At 29.4% G+C, this 1,944-nt stretch overlaps 1 protein-coding gene across 4 annotated transcripts in view; it reads left to right on the top strand.

The window, feature by feature from the left end:
- The window catches only part of LOC106789669, a 225,508-nt gene extending 223,950 nt beyond the window's left edge, over positions 1–1,558 (top strand). For all 4 annotated transcript variants that reach the window (XM_014754077.1, XM_014754078.1, XM_014754079.1 and 1 more), the window contains exon 6: positions 871–1,558. In XM_014754077.1, the coding sequence (XP_014609563.1) occupies positions 871–1,182 (312 nt within the window). In that variant the 3' untranslated portion in view covers positions 1,183–1,558. The remainder of the gene's footprint in view (positions 1–870) is intronic.
- The last annotated feature ends 386 nt before the right edge of the window (positions 1,559–1,944 follow it).

Below are 1,944 nucleotides of genomic sequence, written 5' to 3' on the forward strand. Positions count from 1 at the left end.
TAATATATTATAATAGATTTTCTCTATATCATATATATGATAGAGAATATATATTATAGAAAATCTCATAATATATAATATTTTCTTTTCGAATTAAAATATAAAATATTATTCTAGAGAAAAAAATGATCGATTTTTTATATGAGTATATATAACCTAATAGAGAAAGATAGAAATAGAGAGATAGGAAAATAAAGTAAAATAGGATAAGGCAAGCCGATCATGGTCGATAACCATAAACGTTTACCCTAGAAGTGACTTTAACTTCCACTCCGAAGCACTAACCACAAAGCCATAACGACATTTCAGCTGGGACTATGTGCACTCGTTCGATTGGCTACGTACCTCGTTCTATGGTTTATGGTATTGCAAGTAAACGCTATTATATAGTCTAAAATACCCAAAAGCACTATGATTTTAGGCTGTTAATCATCCCCAAATCGAACTATCCGAAGATGCTTACTTAAACATCAAAGATACGAAACACGTATAACTTTTATTTAAACTACCCTTATATATCGTATGTTAATAACATGATTTATGATATAATTTTATCTTACCCATCTCACATGTTTATAAAGTAATTGAAATTTAAAACGATGCTCGTAAGAAACATCATAAAATGTTCTATTATTTCTAAATTTAATTAACCCCCCATTGAGAGTTGTGAATAAAATAAGAAATATATTTGTAAAATATTCAAAGAAAAAAATGTCATATGAATTCTGAAAAATTTACAATAGAAATAATTGTAATGATTTACAGTACGTATAAAGATCTGCTAAGTTTGAGAAAAAAAGAAAAGTAGGATTAAGAATTGATAGTTTTTTGAAAACTTTAACCTGATCAAATGAATTCTGTTTCTGTCAGGTGTCAGCAGAGAACACAATACAGCATCCACCGTTGGCTCCAGTCAATTCCAAAGGTATACCCAACAGCCTTGGTTTACGTCTGGAAGCAGAACCAAGACATTTCGGTGGTGGTGGCCTGGTTAAGATCAAATGCATCGCTGAAGTCGGTTCTCGTGCGTTCGAAGCTGAAAAGAGGGTCCAGATGGCTTATGTGAACAACCAGAGGCTGAGTGCTGGTGATCTTCGCAGCAACAAAGCTTGTCGTAACGACGACCGATTTCTCTATGGTCCTCTTATATTTTCGATCCTTTTAATCGTCGTTTCAACGTGACCGAGTGAAACGTGAACAGAATTATTAATTATTATAATAATAATAATAATAATCCGCGAGTCACGCTTTAACGCGTATGTTACGTACGTCACGTTTTTGCAAAGCGGATTCAGTGTCAGTCGTCCGATCCTTTTCGTATAATGTTAACCTAGCCGTTAAGGTATTAGATCAATGATCTAATTATAAAAACCAACGACGATGGGATTTATATATTAAATTTTTGTTCATATTGTATTTTTTTTTTAATTTGTTTTATTATACTCAAATATTTTAAGAATATTTTTATACCTTCGTAAAAAGTCCCACGTTTTATCTAATCGGTTGTTTCATTTCTATTAATTATTATTATTATTATTGTTTATATATTAATTCACTAATGATACACAAATCTTAGATGAAATATATATTATATTAAACTGATTTTTAATAAACGTTAATTAACACTATTGTGATTTGATTTTATATATTCTACACGGTTATAATTATAATTTCATATATATATATATATATATACTTCAACTTGTATATTTAGATACCAATCAATTTCCTTTATTATTACGAATAATGAAAAAAAATGTGGAAAAAAAAAGTAAAAGAAAGAAATGTTCCAAACTTCGACAGAGAAAAAAGAAAAAAAAAGAAGAAAAAAAAAAGAAGAAAAATCACGTTTTCATTAGTCGATACCGATAGTTGACATATTTTAAAACTAACTTCGTCCGAATGATATTTCATTTCCTTATCAGTCTATTAACTCGTGATCTT

The sequence above is a fragment of the Polistes canadensis genome, unplaced genomic scaffold, assembly GCF_001313835.1.
Source record: "Polistes canadensis isolate GaletaPanama2010 unplaced genomic scaffold, ASM131383v1 scaffold_196, whole genome shotgun sequence".
NCBI classification, from domain to species: domain Eukaryota; kingdom Metazoa; phylum Arthropoda; class Insecta; order Hymenoptera; family Vespidae; genus Polistes; species Polistes canadensis.